This window comes from Carassius gibelio, chromosome A23 (genome assembly GCF_023724105.1).
Source record: "Carassius gibelio isolate Cgi1373 ecotype wild population from Czech Republic chromosome A23, carGib1.2-hapl.c, whole genome shotgun sequence".
Taxonomy (NCBI): Eukaryota; Metazoa; Chordata; class Actinopteri; order Cypriniformes; family Cyprinidae; genus Carassius; species Carassius gibelio.
In genome coordinates this window covers 12,604,654-12,628,403 of record NC_068393.1, presented here as the reverse complement: position 1 = coordinate 12,628,403, position 23,750 = coordinate 12,604,654, and the positions used below count along the sequence as shown (strand labels likewise).

General features: G+C 37.4%; 4 protein-coding genes and 1 non-coding gene across 6 annotated transcripts; 2 read left to right on the top strand and 3 right to left on the bottom strand.

Annotated features, from left to right (window-relative positions):
* The first annotated feature begins 5,737 nt into the window (after positions 1 to 5,737).
* LOC127944897 (60S ribosomal protein L10) lies at positions 5,738 to 7,899 on the top strand. The gene is made up of 7 exons (XM_052541306.1): positions 5,738 to 5,809; positions 5,893 to 5,924; positions 6,335 to 6,393; positions 6,827 to 6,934; positions 7,046 to 7,184; positions 7,425 to 7,587; positions 7,673 to 7,899. The coding sequence occupies exons 2-7, from the start codon at positions 5,902 to 5,904 to the stop codon at positions 7,826 to 7,828; spliced, it is 648 nt and encodes a 215-aa protein (XP_052397266.1). The 5' UTR covers positions 5,738 to 5,809; positions 5,893 to 5,901; the 3' UTR covers positions 7,829 to 7,899.
* LOC127945689 (small nucleolar RNA SNORA70) lies at positions 7,215 to 7,349 on the top strand. Its single transcript, XR_008150939.1, has one exon. It is a non-coding gene; the product is annotated as a small nucleolar RNA SNORA70 (small nucleolar RNA).
* Positions 7,900 to 7,924: 25 nt separating the features above from the next.
* On the bottom strand, positions 7,925 to 12,516 carry LOC127944896 (deoxyribonuclease gamma-like). The gene is made up of 9 exons (XM_052541305.1): positions 12,324 to 12,516; positions 10,102 to 10,246; positions 9,910 to 9,998; positions 9,718 to 9,804; positions 9,433 to 9,545; positions 9,202 to 9,314; positions 8,960 to 9,117; positions 8,752 to 8,848; positions 7,925 to 8,678 (listed from the first exon to the last, which is right to left on the bottom strand). The coding sequence occupies exons 1-9, from the start codon at positions 12,326 to 12,328 to the stop codon at positions 8,535 to 8,537; spliced, it is 951 nt and encodes a 316-aa protein (XP_052397265.1). The 5' UTR covers positions 12,329 to 12,516; the 3' UTR covers positions 7,925 to 8,534.
* Positions 12,517 to 13,501: 985 nt separating this feature from the next.
* On the bottom strand, positions 13,502 to 16,262 carry LOC127945169 (small integral membrane protein 4). Its single transcript, XM_052541762.1, has 2 exons — positions 15,523 to 16,262; positions 13,502 to 15,198 (listed from the first exon to the last, which is right to left on the bottom strand). The coding sequence occupies exons 1-2, from the start codon at positions 15,674 to 15,676 to the stop codon at positions 15,110 to 15,112; spliced, it is 243 nt and encodes an 80-aa protein (XP_052397722.1). The 5' UTR covers positions 15,677 to 16,262; the 3' UTR covers positions 13,502 to 15,109.
* A 144-nt stretch (positions 16,263 to 16,406) lies between these two features.
* On the bottom strand, positions 16,407 to 19,270 carry LOC127945168 (BTB/POZ domain-containing protein KCTD6). 2 transcript variants are annotated; one of them, XM_052541760.1, is made up of 3 exons: positions 19,096 to 19,270; positions 18,507 to 18,607; positions 16,407 to 17,499 (listed from the first exon to the last, which is right to left on the bottom strand). In XM_052541760.1, exons 2-3 carry the CDS (start codon positions 18,534 to 18,536, stop codon positions 16,813 to 16,815), a joined length of 717 nt encoding a protein of 238 aa, XP_052397720.1. In that variant the 5' UTR covers positions 18,537 to 18,607; positions 19,096 to 19,270; the 3' UTR covers positions 16,407 to 16,812. The 2 variants fall into 2 exon arrangements, with proteins under 2 accessions (XP_052397720.1, XP_052397721.1); XM_052541761.1 differs by lacking the exon at positions 19,096 to 19,270 and adding an exon at positions 18,981 to 19,070.
* Positions 19,271 to 23,750: the final 4,480 nt, after the last annotated feature.

The following is a 23,750-nucleotide window of genomic DNA, read 5'->3' as shown; positions in this document are numbered from 1 at the left end:
AATTATCCAAGATCATCAAATGAACACAAACAATGATATATATATATATTAAAAAAAAGTTCAGTTGGTTTGTTTTGATGTCACTTTTCAGCTGGCCGATCTACTAAATCAGCTTGGTCGGGTTGAGAGTCAGGTTTAAACCATCTAAAACTAGTAAACCACATTAAGCTGGTTAATATCTTATTTTAAAGTGGGATGTAATAAGTAACATCCGACCCAGCCCTTTTTCATACCATTTAGTTCCCCCTTTCCTAACGTTTTATATTCCTCTTTTACTTCATGAGTCATGAGCCTCACTCTTCTTCATTTTCTTTTTCTTCTCACATTTTTGAGCATTGAAATTACGCCATGTACCCTACCAGACAGTGCACACATGCCTTTAAACCACACATATACATGTGCACAAGCATATGCATGTGCAACCTGCACAGGACCTGTGCAAGGCCAAGACACAATGGCATGTGAAAACTCATTCTACTTGAGAGTAAAAGCTGATGCTGTGCATTATATGAGTCCGTGCAGCTCTTCTACACTGATGTGTGAAGGCTTTGGGTGTGGTAACTGAAGCCCCACACCTAGTTTGTGGTTCGATGAAAGGAAACAAGACCTTTATTAAAGTGTGAGTTCTCTGTAACTAAAGACCATCACCATGATACATTCTGACCACTCTTATGTGTCATACAGTATCATACCATATACTAATCAAGAGAACCACAAGGGCAACTAAAAAAAAATGCTTAAACTAGATGCAAAATCACTAAGTTGGATCATGTAGTTTTTGTCATGTTTTGTGTAACTGTAAACCAAATTTGGTTTAAACAATGAATAAAATCATAACAATAGATAATAAAGAAATACTGTGGCTGTTTTGTTGCATATTTGCATCATGATCCAATAAAAGAGCTGTTTAGTCATGACTTCAGTTTGTAAACCAATGTGGAAACCACCATGTTTACCTTGGGAATGTCAGATGGGTTTTTAGAATAGCGGTTTTTGATTTATGAGCAAAAAAAAAAAAAAAATGTGGTAAACTGACATGAAAATAGTTTCATGTTTTCTTCTTCAACATAAATTACACAGTCAAACCTCAAATGTGATTTTTGAAACGTGTTATAACGAAAGAACTGCATAGGTTATCTGATTCATCAGTCAAGTAAACTCACATGAAAAAAACGAATCTAAATAGTTTGTGACTGATTTATTCAGTCAAAACATAAATAAATACATTATATTTATTTGTGTGTGTGTGTGTGTGTGTGTGTGTCCATAGGAAATCCATGATAAAAAATTGCTCAAAACTATTTTTTTCTCTCTCTTAAATATTATTACTATATATGCCAAAGCCTTAGACCTACATTCTTTGCGTATCTCCAGGCTGTGTTGCTGTGGGAGTAATTGCCGGTCAAGTCTGACTCAGTTCTGAACTCAAATGAATGAGGAGGCAGATCTGACTTGGCTTGACCTGTGCACAGTCCCATCTAAGGTATGAATGTCTGCATACCTCATTTAGTTGAAGAACACAGAGCGACTCAAGAGGAAGATTTCAGACTGTTTACAGAGCTTTGGCCTCAGCTTTGGATAGAGTGGATGTTTCCTTAGATTATAAATTATCTTTGTCAAGGCCTGAAGAAAAAAAAATTATTTATATATATATATATAAATATATATAAATATATATTTATGATTGGCTTTCCATCAAATGTTAGGGTAGAAACAGGATTTTTGTAGTATCAAGTCATTTTTACACTAATGTATGAGCAACATTTGTAATTTCATTGGTTCCAATGACCATCCGAGCATTTGGTCCTCATTATCCACAGTTCAAAGATATGATGTCACTGTGCAAGAGGGATTTCATTACCACATCCGGACTGGAGAAGGACAAAGCAACAGTGCTCCCTCGAGACGATGTGCAACGAGCGAACAATTTGACAATCTTTGTCGCCCTCTTGTGTTTTCAAATAGGCTGCTTTGTCGTAATTTGTGTCGATTCCAGGATTGTCTGAAGTGAGACAAATCATACAAAATAATTTTGACAGCATTCACATGTTGTATTTTTACTAAAACTATGCTTACACTAGTATATATATATATATATATATATATATATATATATATATATATCTGTGTGTGTGTGTGTGTGTGTGTGTGTGCGCATAACTGTAACGTAAACAATCGTTTAGCCTATTACTGACCAAGGAAATAACGGAATCATATTGACTAGCTTTTAGTTTCTACACCATACAGCATTCGCTGCAGAATTCTTAAAATTCTTTTAAAGGGTCACTCCACCCCAAAATGAAAATGTTTTCATATGTTCCAAACTCATAAAAGCTCCGTTCGTCTTCGGAACACAATTTAAGATATTTTGGACTGCCAATTAAATAACAGGTAATAAAATAATTGATAATTAATAATTAAATAATAGGTCCATAACAGGTATGAAAAGCCTTCGTAAGAATACTCCATATGCCATCAGACGTGCATTCTGGGTTATATGATGCGCACACGATGATATGGGGTGACACAGAGGAAAACGATGACAAAGGATTTATTGAATAATGTCATTATTTTTGTTTTCTTTGCTTATTAAAGTTGTTACCGTCGCTACAACCCAGATTGCACGTCTGATGGCATTACAAATAAAAATATCAGAAATGCGATTATTTATAAAAAGATCGAAACTATGGCATTCTGGTTAAATCTACAGGGACAAAGAGATACTCATCATGTAAGGAAAGTTCTGAATGATTGCAGGGAAATTTTATATGCAACAGGTAAAGTCTTTACATTTACATTTAATCATTTAACAGACGCTTTTATCCAATTAAATGAGAACAATAGAAGCAATCAGATCAACAAGAAAACAATCACAATATACAAGTGCCATGACAAGTCTCAGGTAGTCTAGCACAGAACCTGTAGCTAAGTTTTTTTATTTTTGTTTTTCTCCAAAGAATAGGATTGACAGGAAAGGGTAAGTGTTAGTATTAATTGGTCAAGTGCTGGCGAAAAAGATGAGTCTGTTTTTTGAAAATGGGGAAAGAATCGGCTGTTCGAATTGAGATTGGGAGGTCATTTCACCAGCTAAGCACAGTCCAGGAAAAGGTCTGTGAGAGTGATTTTGAATCTCTTTGGGATGGCACCACAAGGCATCATTCCGTTGCAGAACACATGCATCTGAAGGGCACATAAGTTAGAGCTAGTGAGTTTAGGTATATCGGTGCCATGCCAGTGGTCGTCTTGAAGGATAGCATCAGTACCTTGAATCTGATGCGAGCGGCTACTGGTAGCCAGTGTTACTTAATGAGGAGAGGAGTAACGTGAGCTTTTTTTTTTTTTTTTTTTGGCTCATTGAAGACAACCCTCGCTGCTGAACTCTGGATCAGTTGTAGAGGCTTGATAGTACATGTAGGAAGTCCCACCAGGAGATCATTACAATAGTCCAGTCTGGAGAGTGCAAGAGCTTGGACAAGAAGTTGTGTGGCTTGCTCTGACAGGAAGAGTCTAATTTTCCTAATGTTGTATAGGGCAATTCTTTCGTGGGAAGAAGGAGGCGGGAACCGGCTGACAATCAAATAAGATTTTAATTACAAAATACAAAACAGCACGTCAGCTCCTCACGGACGACTGATGCACACAAATAAGAACCAAACACAACTAAAAACCCAGGCCCCGTCCTCTCTCGTCCTTTACTGTCGTCGCTCCCATTTTATATCCTTCCATCTCCTCCGTGGGACTCAAGGCCAATGACTGTCACTTGTGTCGCTGATTTCCAATCACTCCACCGGCCTCGCTCGTTCCCACGTCTCTCGGCCCCACCCCACTCGTCACAGTCATGTAAATGGAGAAGAGAAGTGGTCCGAGTACTAAGCCTTGAGTACTGAGCCCCAGTAGCAAAAAGTTGTGACTAAGAAACTTCGCCCCTCCAAGACACCCTGTAGTATCTATCAGAGAGGTAGGACTTAAACCATAGGAGTGCGGTTCCAGAGAATTCCATCTTTCTGAGGGTGGACAGTAGAATCTGGTGATTAACTGTTTCAAAAACTGCAGACAGATCCAGCAGGATGAGTACGGAAGATTTGGAAGCTGCTCTTGCCAGTCACAGGGCTTCAGTAAGCGAGAGCAGGGCAGTCTGAGTTGAGTGGCTGCTTTTGAAGACAGACTGGTTGCTGTCCAAGAGGTTATTCTGTACAAGAAACAGAGAGTTGGCTGAACACAACTCACTCAAGTGTCTTTGCAATAAATGGAAGAAGGAGAGTGAGAGAGTGGAGGGAAGGAGGAAAGAGAGTGTGTATTAGTCGTTGTGTAGTTATCCTCAGTCTGCGGTGTGGAGAATTGGTCACTGATGGTTCTTTGAAAACAGCAAAGTCGTCGGCTGTAAGAGTTGATGAAGCAGGAGGTAGAGTCGAATTAAGAAAAGAAGAGAAAGTCTTGAAAAGTGTGTGAGAGTCAGAACAGTTGTTAATTTTGTTGTGGTAGTATGCAATTGAATTTCAATTTTGTTGCATGGAAAATAAAGAAGTGGGATAATGAAGGTTGTCTAGAGTCTAGACTCAATATCAATATCATTAGTGGTAATATCCCCCATTACTCCTTGGATATTAGTTTTACCTGAAATAGAGATAAAATTACATAAGAACAGAAGGGAAATGAATGGAAATGGATGGAGCGGTTAGTTTAATCACATATGTAAATGAGTATATAAAAAACTCACACTACTAATTTCTTCAAATATACAGACGGGTCAAAGAGTATACTGGAGGACAGGGACTGCATTCTATGTGCCAGTGTTTGAGGTGAGGAAGACTGGAAGGATAACAGATGGTACATCTACAGTATACAGCTGAGATGAGAGCATTTCTAAAGGCACTAGATTAGGTTTATTAAGTTAGACCTGATAAAGTAATAAAATGCTCTGATTCAATTGCAGTCCTTATGAGTTTACAATCATTGGAAACAAATAGAACTGACATTTTAACAGAAATCATGATTATGTTATACAGTTTACGACAGATGAGAATAATAATTCAATTTATGTGGGTACACACGTGGAAATTCAAGGTAATGATGAAACGGACATTATACCCAAATAATCAATTAAAATGAAAGAACCAAGTATAAACATTGAACTCAGTAGATCAGAAGGAAAACATTTCATTTAAGAAGCATGCAATAGGAAATGGCAGGCAGTCTGGGACTCATGTCATACAGGTTGGCACTAATACAAGGTTAAAAAAACTAAAGAAAAGTAAAATAATTTTCAGCTATTGGTTATTTGACACATTTACCTACATAAAATTTAAATCTAAATCATACTTTTCACATTATAGGGAAACATAGCACAAGTTTATCTGATGTCTGTTTAACAGAGGAAACCGTAGCATAGAGCATATGTTTTAAAGATATGTAAAGCGTATAAAAAAGAAAGGAAGGTACTTATGGAATAATTACAAACAGTAGGATGCCAGGAATTCAATATATTATTGAATATATATATTCAATATATTATTAAATGACGGGCCAAATTTAGGAAAACAAATAAATACAGTCATGAGATTTATTAAGAATATTGGGTTATGTAATAGGATACAGGAGGACTTAGTTCATTCTCTTCACACTCCATGACAGTAGGTGGTGGTATGCACCTTTAAAGTTGGTACGCAACCCTCCATAAAATCAAAAGAAGAAGAAGAAGAACCGGAAGAAGTTTCACTCTGTGCATTTATGACGCAGCGGAAGCTCGGTATTCTTCCTTTCCTCCATTAGGTGAGTTCGTGGTAAGAGCGCGCTGCGACGCTCTCTTCAGGTTTGTCGAAAAAAACACTTTATTTACTGTCTTATAAATACACATTTAGTTTTTGTAAACTATTGTTATTGTGTATATTACAGATCGCAACCATGGGCCGCCGTCCAGCCCGTTGGTAAGTTGTAAATTTGTTGTTTTATAAGCCGGTCGTGGTGAAGATGGCAGGGCCCGCTAACCATGTGCTTCACTCAGCAGTGACAGTACACTAAAACACGCTACTGTCTACTTAAGACACTTTTGGACTCAAATTCACTGCTTTATAAAATTCTTGATCACTTGAAACCCAGTGTTTGTTAATGTGAAACTCACAAATGAAAGCCCAGTTAGACGCCGAAATTAGGTTGTTATTTAAGTTAGTCTTTAGGAGCAGTTGTAGTTGTTGGGCTGTTTGAATCTCTAAATATAACAGATGCTATATTGAACGTTAGGGTGTTCAGCTTTGTGTACATTACGTTTTTGTACTTAAGTATTAGTCACGTGTGACGGTGGTTTTAAGTCTTACTAATGGTCCGTGTTGTCTTGCAGCTACAGATATTGTAAGAACAAGCCTTACCCGAAGTCCCGTTTCTGTCGAGGTGTTCCTGGTAAGCTATGGAAAACAACCCATGTCCAGTATCTTTATGAAAGTGTAGATCCAAAAATCCCCTGCTCATGCACAGCCTGGAGAATCATAGTTTTAAAATGCCATTTACTGTCCTTTTTAAAAAGTCATTGAAATTGAGAATTTATAAATGGACTTTCTTTATTTTAGAGCATGTTTAATCAGCTTTTTTACGTGTTAAACTCATAAGACATGGTGACAGTTAAAGGGTTTCGTAAGTTGACTTTGAAGTACAATGGTGAATTAGAAATATTTCTAATCCTTACAGCGTTCTCAAACTAAAAAAATGAACAGATCAAAATATGTGGGAACCCCCGAATGCATGTAATATAACGATTTAAACTTAAGAGCCTCTATTAATGAAACCAATAATACAAGATTTGTTCTGATGAAGCGCATTCCTCTCCCAAACTCAGATCCCAAGATCAGGATCTTCGACTTGGGCAGGAAGAAGGCTAAGGTGGATGAGTTCCCAATGTGCGCTCACATGGTATCTGATGAATATGAGCAGCTGTCCAGTGAAGGTGAGGTGTCTTCATACAATACTGCTGTTCATATCTTAAACATTTTGCATCAAACAATTTCTGATCAATACAGTCTTCGTTTTTTTACCCTCTTATCTGTTAATTTTCTAGCTCTTGAGGCTGCCCGTATCTGCGCCAACAAGTACATGGTGAAGACTTGCGGTAAAGATGGTTTCCACATCCGCGTCCGCCTGCACCCCTTCCATGTCATCCGTATCAACAAAATGTTATCCTGTGCTGGAGCTGATAGGTGAGCGTGTGTGTGGTCTGAGGCTCTTACCTGCAGCTTATTAAGCCGACTAGACAGGTTGTTTGTACTTGTGTGGTGTGCAAAGGCTGCAGACAGCAAGTCTTTGGTTTGTGTATGAGCCTAGCTGCGCAGTGCTAGGCCCTTAAAGGGACCATTGAGACATAACATTCTTTATTTCTTCAAATGGAATTTGTTTGACCACTTTTGAGTGAGTTTATCTTTTGTTCTTCTCCTCTTCAGGCTCCAGACTGGTATGCGTGGTGCTTTCGGTAAGCCTCAGGGCACAGTGGCCCGTGTGAACATTGGCCAGGTGATCATGTCCGTGCGCACAAAGGCTTCAAACAAGGAGCATGTGATCGAGGCTCTGAGGAGAGCCAAGTTCAAGTTCCCTGGCCGTCAGAAGGTATGTAAAATGAAGTTTAAAAACCGTGTAGGTGATTTAATTTTTGAAGGTGGTATGCTAACGGTCTGCATTATATTCATGTTAGATCCACGTCTCCAAGAAATATGGATTCACAAAGTTCAATGCCTGCGACTTTGATAACATGCTGGCGGAGAAGCGTGTGATCCCTGATGGCTGTGGGGTGAAGTACATTCCCAGCCATGGACCCCTGAGCCGCTGGAAGGCCCTGCACGCCAACTAAGCACTCACACTTATTCATCTGTGTGAACCAAGGCTCTAATGACACCAATAAAGTCCATTCTTTGATTTACAGTCTGTTTGTTTTCATAATTTTGCATTTTGAGTTTATTAAATATCTACTCCAGAATGGTTTTCACATTAAATTTAAGTTATGCGTGGCATTGATTTGGCATTTGGCTGTTTGTCATTGTTTTGCCTTCAGGACAGAGCTTAACTTCACTGTTATCAGACTGTATAATTCTGGAAGATGCTTTGCCGTTTGCTCCAAGCAAGACTTTGCTAATTAAATTGAATGCCGATGTACATTCTTAGTAAATACTTGGCCAAGTAGTTGTGAAAATGTAATTGTGAAAATTTTTTGGCAGTGAAAAACATTAATTGGTGTTAATACATTTTTCTGTGGATTTTTTTGTCCTTTTGGGCCTTTTGTGTGACAACATTTCCTGAAAGTTTCCACAGTAAAACAATATTTATTACAAAGATTGGATCTATTTTCTCTAAAGCTATTTATGGAAACCTGATTAACTTAGATTAATCAAAGCAAAATTTTTCATAATTTATTCATAAGTCACATCCACTGTTCAGCACATCCTGAAGATGCAGTTGTGGATCTGTGTAAGCTCCGGTACATTAACAGCTGTGTAACAGCAAAGTAAAGTCCACTTCATCTAGGTGAGATGAATAATCCACTTCTGGTTCATTGGTGTTCATATGATCATTTGCAGTAGCAGTGAGATGTTCAGGACAAACACTGTTGGCAGAAGACACGAAGCTTTGCTGTTTCCTTTGAAGGACACTTTCTGAGTTTTGAGGAGCACCTCGATGGGGTAGTGATCACTCACTTCTAGGGCCTATAACACAACCTGAAGTTCAATGGCATGACCATGTGCAAAATAAAAACAGTAAGTGCTGATTTTGGCTTACCTCAGCCTCTGTAAGGTGGAATTCCTTGGGAAAATTGAACGGCTGTGCTGAAATCGGTTCAATTGTTCTGAGAAATTGCTCTCTGTGCACAACAATTCTGAGGATTAACCATTAAAGAGTATGGTTAAATGTTGAGCAAGCATAAAAGGTTGACCTTTATTGCATTAAAGTATTATTTTATTATGCTGATTTGAGTATTTTACTATACCGGTCATATGCACAGTTAGTCGAGTGTTTCACTGTAGTGTCCACGTCATCCTGAATCAGCCAGATGAAAGACGGGTCAGTGAAGAGCCTGATTTTCTTACGGTTCTTTTTAGCCACATAACCACAAGCTGCATTGAAGTCCCCAAGGAACATCACATTCTGCAAAGATGACAAAAAAGCTAAGCTCGCCATTTGATCTCAAGATATTATACTCTCTATAATATTAGAAATCTGCCGTCATACCTCAATTTTCCACCGTGCTCTAATGTCCACAAAGACATCGTAGAGTTCGTCAATCTCTTTGGTGGCATTTGAGGGAGTGGTGTGCTGCGGTATCAAGACAAACTCCTTGGCCACTGTTAACAGAAGCACTATGAGATCGCATGACATGACCAAAATCATCAAACTTCAGTTTATAATGACTTGTTTTGGAAAAAAATCAATGCATAAAGTTTTCCCTGTTTTATTTTTTACCTGTTTTAGGGGCTTGAAAATGTACCACAAATGGTTCTCTGGAAAAAGCATCTACATCCCCTTTCTGTGTATCTGGATACTGATACTGGTTTTTCAGCTTCGCTGTGCTTTTCCTGTGTGAGTAAAAAAAAAAAGATCTGAAATCTAAATGTGCATCACAATTAAATATTCAGTAGCGACTAATACTGATAAATTAAAACATTTCTAATATCAGACAATAATAAATGTGATCCCATTCCTAGTCTTTACATATAACCGTAATGTACAGAAGTGCTGAACACATACCTGAAAACAAAAACGTATTGCTCCTGATAGTTTTGTGTCCTCCCGAGACGTTCACTTGCCACATAGTCATAATCGTTATCATTAAGTCTTGAAACAAAATATAAGATAACAGCATTTATGCACTGTGCTCTTAAATATGATTGGTTACAGTGATTTCAGATTTGTTTTTTTTAATATTTGCATAATATCTACCTGTTGACTGCAGCAAGCAGTCGTGGGATGGCTTTATTTTTCTGATCTCTGACCTCCTGTAGCAGGCATATGTCACAGCGAGATACAATCTGCAAAAAAGAACACATTTAGCGAGATGCTTTTACAATAAGATAGATTAGATAAACATATTACAAAAGTCAATAAAAAGCACTGTACTGTTAATCTTCTTACCCTTGATACAGAATTCATGATTTTGGCATCGGCTGATTTTGAATCACCAAAACTCTTAATATTAAAGGCACAAATTCTGAAGCCATAGCAGCTCAGCAGGCCAGAGAGAACAGAGAGAGTGAGGAGGAGCAGTCTTCCGGTCATCCTGCATGTGAAGAGTCAGAAAAACACCTCCGTGATTAATACTTCATCATTCATTGGGAAAGAACAGGCTTCAAATGTTATATTAATGGGAGCATTGGAACCACATGCAGGCAGGCACCCAGATGTGTAAAAACATCCCTAAAAGGTAGAGGCAGGTCAATGGGGAAGAAATGACATGAACTAAACATAACATGCTTAATCCTGTTCCTGTGGCTCAGTGGTAGAGCATTGCATTAACAGTGCAAATGGTTGTGGGTTTGATTCCCAGGGAACACACTAGGTTAAAAAAATAAATAAATTGTGTAATCTGGATGCACTGTAAGTTGCTTCTATCCAAAGCACCAGCTAAATGCATAAATTTTTTAATATGACTTTATACAGTTATTGCAAAAATGTTATCATGAAACTGATGAGTTACATTAAGGTAATGTGACATACAGTCAATTATGGTGAACCATACTCAGAATTCGTGCTCTGCATTTAACCCATCCAAAGTGCACACACACACACCCAGAGCATTGGGCAGCCATTTATGGTGGAGCAGTTGGGGGTTCAGTGCCTTGCTCAAGGGCACCTCAGTCATGGTATTGAAGGCAGAGAGAACTGTACATTCACTGCCCCCACCTACAATCCCTGCCGGCAGAGACTCAAACTCATAAAACTTTGGATTACAAGTCCAAATCTCTAACCATTAGGCCTCGACTTCCCTTGATGTTAAAACATTATGTGATTGTGGTTCCCATTTTTAGAACTTTTCGATGATGTGTAGATTTTTTTTTTTTATGATAACCTAATTTCCCGATTCCTATCCCCAAAAGTTAACTTGTCTAAACTGTAACAAATAAAAACAAAACACAGGCAAGAACAAGAACAACTCATCAGGTTTGAAGAACACATTTTGAAGATCCAAAACTATTTAAATTTACAATACAAAAGACTGATTAACCAAACCTAATTATATTCTGATCAAAGTTTTGGCTACTTTTCAGGTGAGACCCTTTGATCACAAAGTTAACAGACTCAGTCAGGTTTCTGGATGTGTCGGTAAGCCCCTCCCCTCGAACACAGATGAGCCAATAGCAGTCGAGTATCAGTTGCACGAGGAGCGGAACTCGAACATCTGTAGGTTTCAGCGCCTTAGAGAAAGGTTGGAAGATACGTTCATCGGTTCGATGATGTTTACAAGATTGGGGGAAAAAAACGATGTGCTTGTGGTACTTGTAACACTGATTCCAGCTATCCTGCGAGTATGGGCAATATAATTTATTTTATTACATTTCCTAAATCCACACAAAACAGCAAACAAAAAAAAAAAAAAAAAAAAAAAGTTAATTAAGTTAATTTTTTTTTATCTGCTCCAACAGAACATTAATGTTATCTTGCGTTTCAGCAAGGTGTCTCTGTCTATAACTAGCTAACGTTAAAGTTACATTATAAACCTAATTAGCGAACTGTTCTCACGTCATGTACAGTGTAACTGTTAGGATAAAAAAAAAAAAAACTTAAACGAAGGTCTACATTTTCAGTGCCTCTCCATATTTAAATTAGTTAAATGTACATTAATGTAGTCGTACTCTGGTATATGAACAGTTGACATCCGCGATCGTGACGACCGTAAACTGAGGCTTCTCCTGTATTCCCTCGCTTCGAGTTACCACCACATTCATTTTAAATTTCCCTCCATGGAATATTTCATTCCCACTTGAATGGTGGCTCTTCTGTGTCCAGAATTGTACAAAAACATCGTGAGACACGGTTTTTCCACTGACAGCTGTCATCGTGAGACAGTGAGCATCTCCGTTTGTTTGTCCCGGGAGCAACAATAACTAAGAGGGCGGGGCTGCTGCTGCCATAAGAAGAAATGGAGACTGCAAATAGCATGTTGAAACTGTGGTGTTAGAGGGTTTCAAACAACCTGCAACAGGTTTGTTTTCACACATTTTTCTAAAGAACATGTCTGTATGTAAAAAATTGTTTTCCTATTAGCTACAACATGTGGAACTCGGCACTGAAAAAGCAGCAACAGTCTCACATAACTGCATACAAAGCTTAATATACTGAAAAGCAGTCATCCTTACCTCATTTGAAATGTTTCACTTCCGACAATAGCCTACTGCTCTCTCTTTCTTTCCCTTCTGCAGTGAACAGTTTCCACTAGTAGAAAGCTCGAGGACAGAGCTTTAAGTTTGTGCATAAGGGGAGGAGCGTATCTTTCAAATCTATGAAGTGCGGGTCTTTCCCTTTCCACGCCCTGCAATAGAATTACAACACATGCAGTATGCAAAATTAAGATAATTGTCCTAAGGGAATCATACCAATTGTGAAAGAACTAGCTAGAGTTTTCAATAATGCACAATATTCAGTAAACTCCACCCTCAGACGTGACGTTACCAAATTCAAGTTATAAAATACACTAACTGAAATCATCCATGATTACCACCAGGCCCACTCAGGATCTGCACACCCAGAATGCCCCTGAAAACAGAATTAGAATGCATGCTATTCACACAGTGTCTCACCTGCAAACCTTGCGAATTTGTTGAATATTTTTGTCTTGATCATGTGTTCAGTTGCCAATAGGCTAAATGTGCTACTGTTCTAGTTACATTTAACATTGGCTATATTAAGATTCTTCAGATTTTCACTCAAAATCATCACAGAGCGCTGATTTGTCAGGCGATGGCGCTAAAGAAGCGCGCTGTTTCTCCTCTATGACGTAATTGTTTCAGGAGTTCTGCTTTATTCGTGTTCTGCAAAGAGTAGCTAATATTCTAGTTGCAGTGGGTCTAATATTTGTTGTAGTCTGTCGGTTTGTTATTAAAATTTGTGTCCTTGAGAAACAATGTACAGGTAGACCCACGTTACAGGTACCATTTTTAGAATAAATTAGTCTACTGCCTTCACTCGTAGAATTTCATTTAATTTACTATTATTTTGGTTTCCTCAAGCTCCCTGCAGAGGCTCTGGCTACAGATGTCTACAGATCAACTGTAAAATGGACCAGCTTATAGGAAAAGCAGCCTCTGCTGTTGGATTTACACACAAGCATTTACATACAGTTTGTAGAGCTTCAGGCAAACCATGCAGAATAATATTTGGACCTTGCTACAAAGATGCTTTGCCTGCAATAATAATTTTGCCAATCTTTTTCTTCATCTGCATGTTACACTGTCTGGTTTGTCTATGCCATTTCTTTTTCTTTTCCTTGACTTTAATCCTTCATCCCATCAGGTTAAGTAATGGCACCCAGAGGGAGGTTGAGGAAGTGCCTTTTAATTAAAAGTCTTGGCATGCATTTGTTTGAACACCTGGATATTATTAAAATCAGAAAATTTCACTTCGGCTTAATCAAAGGCAAGGGGACAGAAGTTTTTCTCCCTCTTCTCTCAGTCCATCCTGATACCTCCCAAACAAACCGCATTTCTAACAATAAAGCTTTTGAACATCACATAGAGATGGATGAAACGCATTGATTTTGAGTTGGCAAGTTCACCATATACAAACATGCAGTCCAAGATTCCTGAACTAATAATAATTTCCTGTTGAATTCCGTCCTTTATTTCCATGGCCAGCACTGTTCATTCTCCCCTTTCCCTCTGTTTCTCCGAATCAGTGTTCCCTGAAAATGTCTCATTAAATCACAAAAGGAAGGAACACACATCTTGTTGTAAGATAATTCTTATTCATAAGAAGACGGCAAAGTATATCGATTTCAAAGTTTTTTTTAATCCACTTAGACAGTTAAGCACAATTTCAAAACATGCATATGCACAACAGAAGCATAAGGTGGATCACAGCATTTTATTTTGGTGGGAAGAGAGGTGAGTGATCTGTTAAAAAACCATAAGACAGCACAGAGTGGGATAAAGCCGTTTCATGAATGTTTTTTAATGGTTCACAGGCAGAGAGGTCTCATTTTACTCTGAGGCTGTGACAGACTGTGTCGCTCCTCTCTCTTCTTCACACACCACAACAGCGATGATGGATCTAAGGATTTTACTCTTTTTCGTGACCGTGTCGTGGATATTTTGTGAACCAGCATGAACCAGTAAAGTGGTGCCTAAACTCAAAGGGATACTGAAAATAGTAGATGATGAAGAATTAATCTCAGAGAGTAGAATTGTCATGGAAGCCAAGAAACCAAAAGTATGGAAATTAATGCTGATAATGCTAAGTTCCTATTATTAAAACAGGTTTTGCTTAACATGTTAATGTTTTTGATGGCTAAAACAAATGTATTTTATATTTGTATAATCAGAATGCAAGATATTATAAATCTATTCCAAGAAAGGTATTCGATGGAAAACCTGTTAAATCCATTCTGGGATTATATGATATCTAATGGGAACCAGCACCGTCAGCAAGTTATCTGGGAACTCATTAGCTCATCAAAAGGCAAAATATCATGTGAACTGGTTGAACTTGTTCATTTTGAGGGAAAACAATACACTAGTTTTCTTTTCATGTGCTAACCTAGAAAGAGGTCATTCTTAACAGCTGATACAGATGATGAAAGTCCAGGAGCAGACTATAAAGATGACAAGGGTAATTGTTTATTACTTCAGTTTTGCATTCATTTGATTAAAATAATATTCGGTGTATTACTTAAAATCACAAAACATTTTTATTGCAGGAAAAACTTTTACACAAAAATTGCCATTTTCCTTACAGAAACAAACATTAGCAGCTTTCTGCATCTCATAATCACACAGTCCATGTCACAGCTGCCCTACAGCTGATGTGTAATAAAATTCCCATTTTTGAATGATATCAAAAGTGTGTTAGTGTGCAAAAGTCTCAAGGCGGTTTTGTTTTCAGTCTCTTTATGATGGTGAGGGTTTATTTCCAGTGTTTTCTGATGATCTCATTTGGCTTCAGACTCTGTGAGCCCAAAGCCCTCCTCAATCTTGTGCTGGTATTCCCTCTCCGATTGTTTTCTTCTGTAGACATCATCTGTGAAGCCAGAAAATAATGTAACCAATACATAATAAAAATTGAATTATTATTATGACTACATAAATATATTCCTGAATAATATATTTATTTGAACATAACCTAAGCGTAATGTCAATTGAGTGCCCCAGCGTAATTCAGATTAATGATACACAGTATTTTTGCTTTAAACATTTAACTATTATTCACGCTGGATGCACACAAGCAGTGCAACAGCACCTGTCTGCGCAAAGAGGACGCACAATGATGCACAGAAACGCTCAAAAAGAGAGGTGTGTGTGTGTGTGTGTGTAGGCTACATATAAGATGTCTTAGCATACTTACAAAACGTTTCTTTTCCTATTCTCACGTTAATCATGATCCACTCCATGACGCCCCCGATACAGAAGAACAAGGGCAAAAATCTGTACGTCCCGAAACGTTTTTTTCCGGGTACAAGACTTAATACATATTTTAGGTTCTGGCTTTTTCTAAACATCTTTCAAAACACAGTCAACGGCAAGACCCTTCCTTTAGCACAGCGCAGTAATATGCACTTATTAAAATGAGCTGTAATGGCTAGAATACACCATCCGAGCAGCTGTCCTTCAACACTGCAGTCTTATCGCATGTTTCCACTGCGCTTACAGAACAGAACAGGAAACATGGCGGCGTAAACGTCATAATGTGTGTGCTCTAATAGGTCCACTGACTGGAGTCAACCAACTCCCTTACATACAGGGACTACTCATCATTGCTATATGCTTTCTATAATACAAAACTTAAATTGAGGATAAATCACCCAAAAAATTTAATTCTGTCATAAATTACTCACCCTAAAATCCTCAAGTTGTTCCAAAGTTTCTTTCTTCTGTTAAACACAAAATATTTTAAAGAAAGTTGGTAACAGTTGGTTAAACAGTTGACAGTAGCCACTGACTTCCATGGTATGAAAACAATACAGTGGAAGTCAATGACTGTTTGGTTAATAACATTCTTTAAAATGTATTCTGTTGTTATACTCAACAGAAGAAAGAAACTCAAACATTTTCGGAGCAACTTGAGGGTGACATGATGTCAGAATTTCCATTTTTGGGTGAACTATGCCTTTGAGATTTAACATATTTTACCTTTGAAATGGGCAAATATAGTACAATAAAATAAGACAAATCTTTTGCCAACTCCTTTTTTCTTTTCTTTTTAAATGAAACTGATGAACAATTCAGTGATTTCAATTTACAGCATGTGGACATTTAATAGTTAAAGAATATGTTTGAAATACATGCACGCTAACATCTCGGTGTTGCACATAGTGCACAATGTTTGACAGATTTCTGATCTGAAGGAATGAATGAATACCTGAAACAATTTCTGGTGAATCTGTTTTTTTGTTTTTGTTTTTGTGGTCAAGGTGTTACTGAATGATGCTTGAGTATTATCTGGATATATATTGCAAATGCATTTGTATCATATTATTTTAATGCTTTTGCAAAATATTCTGCATTGCATGATGTGATCCTTTAAATTTCTTTTTTTTCCCCCTCTTTGTTGGTCTCAACTGACAATGGAATTTCTAAAGATTAAAAGGAATTGGAAACAGCAGCAACCACATTTGGTAGCACATTCATAAATTGGTCAATCTTCTACTTTATATGCTAGCCGACAGAAAGTCCAGTGGTGCTCCACTGTGTTCTCGTTGGCACGCTCGCTCATGTGGTGCACCCGTGTGTTCCGGATCGTGAATCCCTGTTTGGTGATATAGTCCATGAGGTGGACCCTTAGAGACACCTCTTGATGGTGGTCACATGGTCCAAAGGTGAAGGACACCTGACAGTCTCTGGTGTCCATCATGTGTTTGTTCCACTTAGTGAAGTTGTTGGATATTCCCTCCAGCAGCGAGTGGACCTTGGTTGTTATGGTTAGTTGCGTGATAATAACTGCTACTGGGTTGGAGTACTTGGACAGCTTGCGGGTACTGGACAACTCCACCACCTGCTCAAAGGTGTCCAGCGGGTACAGAGGCTTTGGGTCACTGAGGCATTGGATTAAAGGCTCGATCTGATAGAAGTCAGCTTCTTTACGCAGAAGGTCCATCTCCATGAAGTCAACAGGAAGAGTGAGCTCGGATGTGCGCAGGAAGTTTAATATGTAGCGGAAAAGCGTCCCGTCCCGGTCAATGAAGTAGTTTCCCTGAGCGTCCCGCGTTGTGGGGAAGTCTCCACGGAACATGGCGCCCAGCATGGAGTCTGGGTAACGTTGAAGAGTGGAGATGGAGGTCGTGTAGAGGTGACCTCCAACATTTAGGGTGACTGGGTGAGTCAACTACAAGCAATGGACAAAAGCGGAGAATCAGTAATGCAGTTCATCACATATCATCAAACAATAGGTTCATTGAGAATTTTAATGGGGCTAATCTGTCACCGGAGAAGCGCTAATTTTAAAAAAAAAGCTTCGTTTTGGATGGCTGAAACCATTCATTGAAACAATGTACGTGTTGGAATCTCAATCAAATTGCTGACAACCTGCAGGATGCTGAACTGGAATAGAAAAGGAAGGTTTGACATTTTACTTTAAAGTTTAATATGCTCTAAAATAAGCTTGTAATTTGAAGTTTACACAGACCTTACGGTCAGACTAAAAGAATTGTCCATCTATCTATGAAAATTTTAACCAATTTGAATTGTGTTATGGAAAAACCTTTAGCCTGATCAGTTAGAAAATATAACAAGCCAAGTCAGAACAGGCTAAAGGTCTGTGCCGATGATGGTGATTGTAGTTTGAACTACAGTTAGAAGTTTTAACTGGCAATCTACTTTTGTTATTTTTTTTCATCTAGTACAAGAAAATCTGTAAAGGCCTGTTCACACCAAGAATAGATATATGGAATGTTTTATTAATCATAGTTAATAGTATTCTGGGATATTAAGTGTTCTTCGATCTTTGTCCAAAATATTGTAATGTATATATATATGTGTATGTGTGTGTGTATATATATATATATATATATATATATATATATATATATATATATATATATATATATATATACACACACACACACACACACACACACATACATGTACATATACACACATACTTTCAAGAACATGTTTTTATAGCTGCAATTTGAAACATACAAAATTGTGTGTTCACCAAAGGTTTAATCAAAGCCAAAATTTCTTAATTATTTTGTTCTATTTATACAAATGTCTGAATTTCAATTACTCTTAATTCTACTCCAATAGCAATTCTGCATAGAACACAACTTTGTCTAATAAACCCTTTGTAACAATAACTGTTAAATATTCCTGTGCACTGTGCATACATACCCTGCCATTCCCCCAGTCCCCATTATCCATTTGATAAGGATAGGTAGACTGGTCTGACCCACAGAAGAAGCGAGGATATTAAAGTTGGTTTATAGTTAGACCTGCAAAAAAAGACACTGATTAGCCCTATATTTAAGGCACATAAATATATACAGATCTCACTTGAGAATCTGAATATTTTAACAAATCAAGTACACACGGAGATAAACAGATGATGTATTACTGTGTGAGGAAGCTCAATTAATTGGAATTCAAAATAATAGGAAAAAAAATAAAGAGAGAAAAAAAGAATTGGGTTCCCAATAGCATGCTAGCTGTTTTGATGAGTAAGGCATTTATTAATCAGGTTTTCTGAAACGTAATTATTTAGTTTCCCTCGAAATAAGTTAAAAACGTCCAGCGACTGTGCCTGATGACTTCTAACATTAAAAAAAAACATGAACATGTTTTAATAATATGAAGCGTTTTACTAACCAGCTATCATAATAAACCGCTAGCTCCCTGCTAACTAATAATGTAAGAGTGACACATTAATAAAATAAACGTTTTTCCTGGCAGCCATACCATAATGGTATGTGCCCATCCTTACCTCTTGCCAGGCCTGAGGGGTTTAAACGTCGGTTTTTGATCATTTAGCGGCTGTACACGACTCTTGAGTGTTTGCTGCTCAAAGACGAGAGCACACGGCACAGCAGCCGCAGTCACGTGACCTCACGTTACACTAGCGCAGGATCACTCCACATCAGTGCAGAAACCACTACCCAACTTTGTGTTGAAGCTTGTGTTAAAGGGACTCACTCAAATGCACTGCTAAATAAATGTTGCTCTAATCCACCTGCAGAATTTCACCAGATAAAAAAAAAATATATATATATAAATTTGATGGGACCTAAAAATGAAAATATTTCTTATTTCACATCATACATTTTTCATTGTTTATATCCAAGAAAACTACTTGGTTTATTTTCATGAAAAACGGGAGGTTGGGCTTCACTTCTAAAGAAGGATATTTAAATTATCATAAAGTAATATGTATATAATATTTATTTAATAGTAATCTAAATTACTGATGGTGATGGTCACAGCATAAAAGAGGCATGGTAAAAAGAGAGGGATAGCAATAGTCCCTGCAGCAATGGCAAACAGATTCACCAGATCTTGATCAATAGCAACTGTTTTTCTCTAGAAACACCCTGCAGAATAACACGGCACACAATTACAGGCAGAAATGCTGAAATGGCTGGCAAATATTACACAGGGGATGAAGTAAAACTTCAAGATACCTTTTGTTGTCCTGCTATAAGACACTATCTGTACAGGTCAGAGTCAAAGAGGGTCTGGCAGCATCTGTTTGTGACTAATCAATACATGTAACCTAATCTCACCATGCATGCACTTAAAATGTATACACTTGTGTGCACAATTATCAGGCAAGTTGTATTTTTGAGGATTAATTTTGTTATTGTACCACTAGTGCTCTTGGTCAATCCAAAATGTTAAAAATCCCTCAAACCTGAACATTTAAGTAGTCAAAGTGAAGTTTTGGCATTCTTAAGAGACTATCTACATGTACACCATTATTAGGCAACTAGTAGTGTGCAGAATTATGCAACTAAATTAAAACAAAGACTTTCCCCGTCTCACTCGTTTATTTTCACCTGTTAAAGTGAGAATAAGCTCAGTTTACAAAAACAGTTCTGAAATTCAAAAAAGAAAACCTCTGTGATCAATATAACCACACTTCTTTTCGATACCAGATCTTAGATATGGTCAAAATAATCACTTGCCTAATAATTGTGCACACAGTGTACATGACCATCATTTTTTTGCTTCATTTCCGTGTCACTGCCTACAAAAGTCTAATTGTACCTTAAGGTCTATACATTCACACTCAGACACATTTTACTAATCTGAACATATATCTATTAATACAATATCTAACTAAACCTAACCTGAGGATAAAAGTATAAATCATTAAAATAATAAGAACGGACCTCTGACTCAACAAATAGATTTTGGAACAATTTGAGAGCAATGAACTTACTTCAGGGTTAATCCTTCATTGACGTCATCGGTGAAGTCAGCTTTAATCAAGCAGTTTTAAATGACAGATCCAAAAGTCCCAACATCATACTGTAGCCGGTCAGTGTGCTGTCTGTCCTTGTAACTTCATAAAAGTCCATGTCAGCTGTCTGCTTACCCCAGTGAACACTGAGACAGTGTCATAATAAAATGACAACAATTTCATATAACAAAAAATTTTTTCCCAGATACATTCCATCTGACTTCACGCCATTTAGTTGGATTTGTGTTTATAGCACAGTTATGTCGACATCTTTTGATGATGAATTTGTTTGATGCATGAGTAAATAAATTAATACTTTCAAGCAGGTATACACTAAATTGACAATCAAACTGTAAAAAAAAAAAAGTTAAATAAAACGTTAATAAATGCTTTTCTTTTGGACCTTCTATTTTTTTTTTTTAAAGATCCTGAAAAATGCATAAAAACTTAATTTCTTTGATATCGTTTTTAATATCGATGATCATAAAGTTTCGTGAGCACCAAATCAGCATTTTGATTTGATTTCTGAAGGATCATTTGACACTGAATGGAGTAAGGGCTGATGAAAATTCAGCTTTGCATCAAATGAATAAAATACTTTTTAAAATATATGAAAATAGAAAATAGCATTTTTTACAGTATTTTTGGTGAGCATAAGAGATTTCTTTCAAAAACACAAAACCCTACCAACCAGAAGCTTTTGACCAGTAGTGTAAACACACACATACATATATGAAGCTATTTCACAGAACAATAATATGAAATGTGTTGATCTCCCCACTTCACTGCTAATATGTATTTTCCTCGTTCCTTGACAGCATAGTACATCCTGTACTGATGTCCGCTCATATGAATGATTGACATGCTCACAGGAGACGGTGGGGCCATGCATGCTGACAAATAAAAGGTTTCATCCTACAACAAATAAAAGGTTTCGTCCTACAACATAAATGCAACTAGAGACATTTCTCTTGAGACATTAATTAGTGAAATAAGTTGCTTAACATTCTCTCTAATGTCAAGCTGCACTCACCAGCTTTACTGCAGTCCACATAAAAAGTGTTTTTGTGTCCTAGAAAGCCCTTACTCAGGCCTGGGCCATGGCAGATGACTTTACTAGCATCCGGCAGGAAAACTGGCTCAGCACCGCTGTCAGATGTGTTTATCTCCATGTCTGACAGAGAGTGTTCCTCAGCTAGTAATAGTTAACTCATTTTTTGGAAATAATATTAAATAATGGAAATAATATGAAAAAATAAAGATGTAGAAACAATTTTCACTTAGAAATTTCAAGTAAAATTCACAATAAATTACAAAAAATACCAAGTAACACTGAATAAAGTTGGAAATGTTCAAGTAGAAAACCTGAAATCCTAGTATTTCTTTTAAAATGTACTCTAATCTTTTTGTTTGCATTTTATTTACGATTAGTTTAATCATAGATATGTTATCATAGAATAAAATAATTATTCTAAATGATTCTAGATCTCTAAATGTCATGATTCCCCACAATCACATCATTTTTGTGGGAAAACAATAGCACAGCAACGGATTTGATGAATTCGTGGCCTAATGGTTAGAGGGTTGGACTCCCAATCGAAGGGTTGTGGGTTCTAGTCTCGGGCTGGACGGAATTGTAGGTGGGGGGAGTGCATGTACAGTTCTCTCTCCACCTTCAATACCACGACTTAGGTGCCCTTGAGCAAGGCATCGAACCCCCAACTGCTCCCCGGGCGCCGCAGCATAAATGGCTGCCCACTGCTCCAGGTGTGTGCTCACAGTGTGTGTGTGTGTGTTCACTGCTCTGTGTGTGTGCATTTCGGATGGGTTAAATGCAGAGCACAAATTCTGAGTATGGGTCACCATACTTGGCTGAATGTCACTTCACTTTCACATGTTTAGTGGTATTATTACTTTATCATCCCGTTCAATACAATTACTTCAAATATAGTAAAAAAAAAAGATCACAATTAACAAATGGACATCATACACGTTATCTTTTGTCATTCTACTAAAGCGTACATAATTAAAGTTTAAGTATCTGATCTTTATCAGATATTTGTGAAAGTGTTGTGTACAATTTTATTCAACATGCAACATAACATATGCTGCATTACAGGAATTACCCACCAGGCTCTTGAAACGTGTAGGACACAATGCAAGAAGCATCCAGCTGATAGTCAAAGTGGAGCTCAATGAGACAGACAGAGTTCCTGCTCCGGCCTCACGGGACCAAATATTAAAGTCATCTGCAAAATGATATTAATGCATACTTTTGAAATTACTCATATTTGACTTGGCTGTCTAGTGTCATTAGTGGGACACCTGGAACACTTGCTTGAGCTTTTTGAAGGCCAAACGCAATTTCACAAATTTTTTTTATAATGCCAATAAATTAAATATAAATAAATGATATACACATGTAAAATAAATAAAAACAATCATTATATAAACATCTACCCAAATGATAAAATATGTAGAATTGGAGTCAGATTATTGTATTTTTTGAAAGAAATTTGATGGTGGCACGAAGGATGTTGGTATACTTGGATGCATCTGGTCAAATACTAAAACCTTATTTGGTTAGGCTCATTAATGCTTGTCATTTCATTTCTCCCAACTGCAGCTGTGTGTAATTAATCGGTGGCTCACCGAGATGGCTGTCAGGTTGTGTTTTCAGCAAACAGGGTACATCATTGCCCGTGGGTGACAAGATGCTCGCAGAGAGCTGGCTAATATTTTCTTCAATGATGTCCAGCGTGAAGTCAACTGCACTCCCCAGTTTTACCTGTGAACGTCTCACATTTACATCTGTATTGGATTTATAAATACCATGATTTAAGGTTTGATCACTATAACATAATGAATACTGGTTTGAGGTTCGTTGGGGTTGCCATACTAGCAATTTTGGCCTTTAAAGTTCAACTGTGATGTCCAGTTCACTTGAACAAATAACACATTCATGACTCTATGATCCATACAGTGCAACAGTCAAAAACGTCAGGGCTTAGAACACTTTAACAAAGACTTTAAAAATTCCTATGTGAAAAAATTAATGGAAAAAGTACTTCTGGAACAAAAGCTGCTGAGAATAGGCCAAAGTTTACTTTGTTTTTGTTTAAAAGAGTAAAAAGACATTTTTATCAGTCATAACTTGTGGAGAAAAATAGAGTAGATGC